Source organism: Sinocyclocheilus anshuiensis, unplaced genomic scaffold, assembly GCF_001515605.1.
Source record: "Sinocyclocheilus anshuiensis isolate Anshui unplaced genomic scaffold, SAMN03320099.WGS_v1.1 scaffold2839, whole genome shotgun sequence".
In the NCBI taxonomy this organism is placed as follows: Eukaryota; Metazoa; Chordata; class Actinopteri; order Cypriniformes; family Cyprinidae; genus Sinocyclocheilus; species Sinocyclocheilus anshuiensis.
The window spans coordinates 17,538-20,037 of NW_015552783.1; the positions used below are offsets into that span (position 1 = coordinate 17,538).

The 2,500-nt window shown below is 31.1% G+C and overlaps 1 protein-coding gene across 1 annotated transcript in view; it reads left to right on the forward strand.

Moving 5' to 3' along the window:
• Nucleotides 1–2,500, forward strand: part of LOC107667910 (colorectal mutant cancer protein-like) — a gene marked incomplete at its 5' end in the record, with an annotated part of 26,278 nt that overhangs the window by 15,305 nt on the left and 8,473 nt on the right. The window contains one exon of the mRNA XM_016459653.1: nt 1,896–2,108. Coding sequence (XP_016315139.1) covers nt 1,896–2,108 — 213 coding nt within the window. The remainder of the gene's footprint in view (nt 1–1,895; nt 2,109–2,500) is intronic.

Consider the following 2,500-nt stretch of genomic DNA (forward strand, 5'->3'; position numbering starts at 1 on the left):
ATAAAAAAAGAATAAAAATGACAAAAACACATTTGAATAAAACAATTAATCAAATAATTTTAATAAAATTAACATCATAAAACTTCAAAATTAAACCGAAAACAGAAAATATAAATAAAAAAATCTAATTGAAATTAAAACAAAAAAATTGACAAAAACTATAGTAGCCTATCAACTATACTAAAATAACACTGTTTTGAAAGCTGTTGTGCTGCTTCATATTTTTGTGGAAATATTTAGTGATACATTTTATTTTTCAGGATTCATAGATGAATCGAAAGCTCAATAGAATCTTTTATAACATTATAAATGTCTTTATTGCCACTTTTGATCAATTTAATGCATCCTTGATGAATAAAAGTATCCATTCCTTTTTAAAAAAAAAATAAAATTTTTGTGATCCCAAACTTTTGAACAGTAATTTAAAATATACATATCAGTATTTTATAATCCATCTGCCATTGACAGACACACACAATGCATCTACTGATAGTGTCTCACATTATAATGAAGCAAAAGCTGTACATTTTTTGTTGGATGAATGACTGAAGGTTGAGTTTATTACTGTCAGATTAAATCTGTAAAATGAAGCGGCGGTTTAGTTTGGCGATGTGTTTATAGTTTAATCTTTCACAGAAGCTACAGCAGATTTCTCCATGTTTGACTCTCTCAGCGTCTCTTTCTCTCAGTTCAGTCTGCTGTCGTTCTTCATCAGCACACTGTTTCCTCTTGCTTGATCCGTCAGTGACCTTCAGCTTCGGCACTCGGAGCAGCGGCGCGTGTTTGAAATGTGAGATCCGATCAGACGCAAGGAGAGATGATTTAGATATGAACAGCTCCGTCAGCTGACATTTCTACAGAAACACTGACTCCAGATCAGTGTGAAAGACTCGCCCTTCAGAGATTCACTGTATGATTCACATCTAATAGGATGTGGCAGAAACGTTGGGTCTGAAAATACAAATGCAGTTGCAATATGTGCATGTTTGGGATTCCCAAATTTTTTTTGTCAGCCGAACCTCTTTGAGCTAAAATATTTTCTTGAAGTTAATATTTCAAGTATTTATCAACACATTCACATGTTCACGGTTCTCTGATCATGTGGCATGCAGGTAAACAAATCAAATATTTAATATTTTTTAGTAATTATTTTATTTTTATTTTTTAATTATTTTCATTTTAATTTATTTCAAATAAAATATTTTGTCTTTTTTAGTAAGTGTTTTATTATTATTTTAAAATAATTAAAGTAATTATTTAAAAATAACGTATTTCATTTTATTAATGTTTTTCATATTTTCATATTTCATATTTTTAGTTTATTTTTATTTGAAAATTATTGAATCTTTTAAATAAAATATTTTTTTTATAGTTTTTTTTTTTGTTTTGTTTAAATATTGTTCACATTTTTAATAATATTTTATATATTAGTAAGTGTTTTATTTTTATTTTTTATTTTAAAAATATTTGTTTTAATTTATTTCAATTAAAATATTTCATCGTTTTATTTTTTTTAATTTAAAATAATTTATTTGAATGTTATTTCAGAAATATTTAATATTATTCACATTTTGCATATTGCTTTCATATTCCTCTTAATATTTCATAATTAATTCATCTTAATCAACACTCATTTGGGAAACCCTGGTATATGCAATAGAGTTTTTCTCGTGCTTATATAGATTATAAGTCAATATAATTTGATAAGAACGCACTAAACCCCTCGTGTAGCGTCTAGGCGGTTCTTCATTGCATCAAACACACGATCTGACCGCGTCAGGGTTTGATGAGTGTGTGTTTGTGAACCGTATCTGCGTCGTGAGATGCTTTCAGCGGTGATGTGACATGTCAGGAGAGGAGCTGTAGGTCACAGATGTGTGTGTGTGTGTGTTCAGGAGGAGATGGCGGAGCTGAAGGCTCAGCTGTATCTGCTGGAGAAGGAGAAGAAAGCTCTGGAGCTGAAGCTGAGCACGCGGGAGGCTCAGGAACAGGCCTATCTGGTGCACATCGAGCATCTGAAGTCTGAGGTGGAGGAACATCAGGAACAGAGACGGCGATCGCTCAACTCCACCGGCAGCAGCGCTGGAGCCAAAGACAAGAGCGGGAAGGTACAGTCCATACAATACAACATACAGCAACATACTGCCAGGTGTCTGTTCACATATCCATATGCACATCTGTGGATATATCATTAAAAACCTAAATGGAAACACCAAGATGCAAATACAGTTTCACACTTTTTTAGTGGAAAATTTGAGGAAATATTGGTTAAAATCATTTGTGCACATCTCGTTTGCTGGCGTTTAACATTTTTGCACAGATTACCATACAAAAATTACGAAATATTATGAACTATTAAATATTATTACAATTTAAAATAACTGTTTTCTGTTTGATTATATTTTAAAACGTTATTTATTCCCATGATGCAAAACAGTGTTATTTTAGTATCATTGAGATACTGTTATAGTTTTTGTTCGTATCTTGAATTAGATTTTAT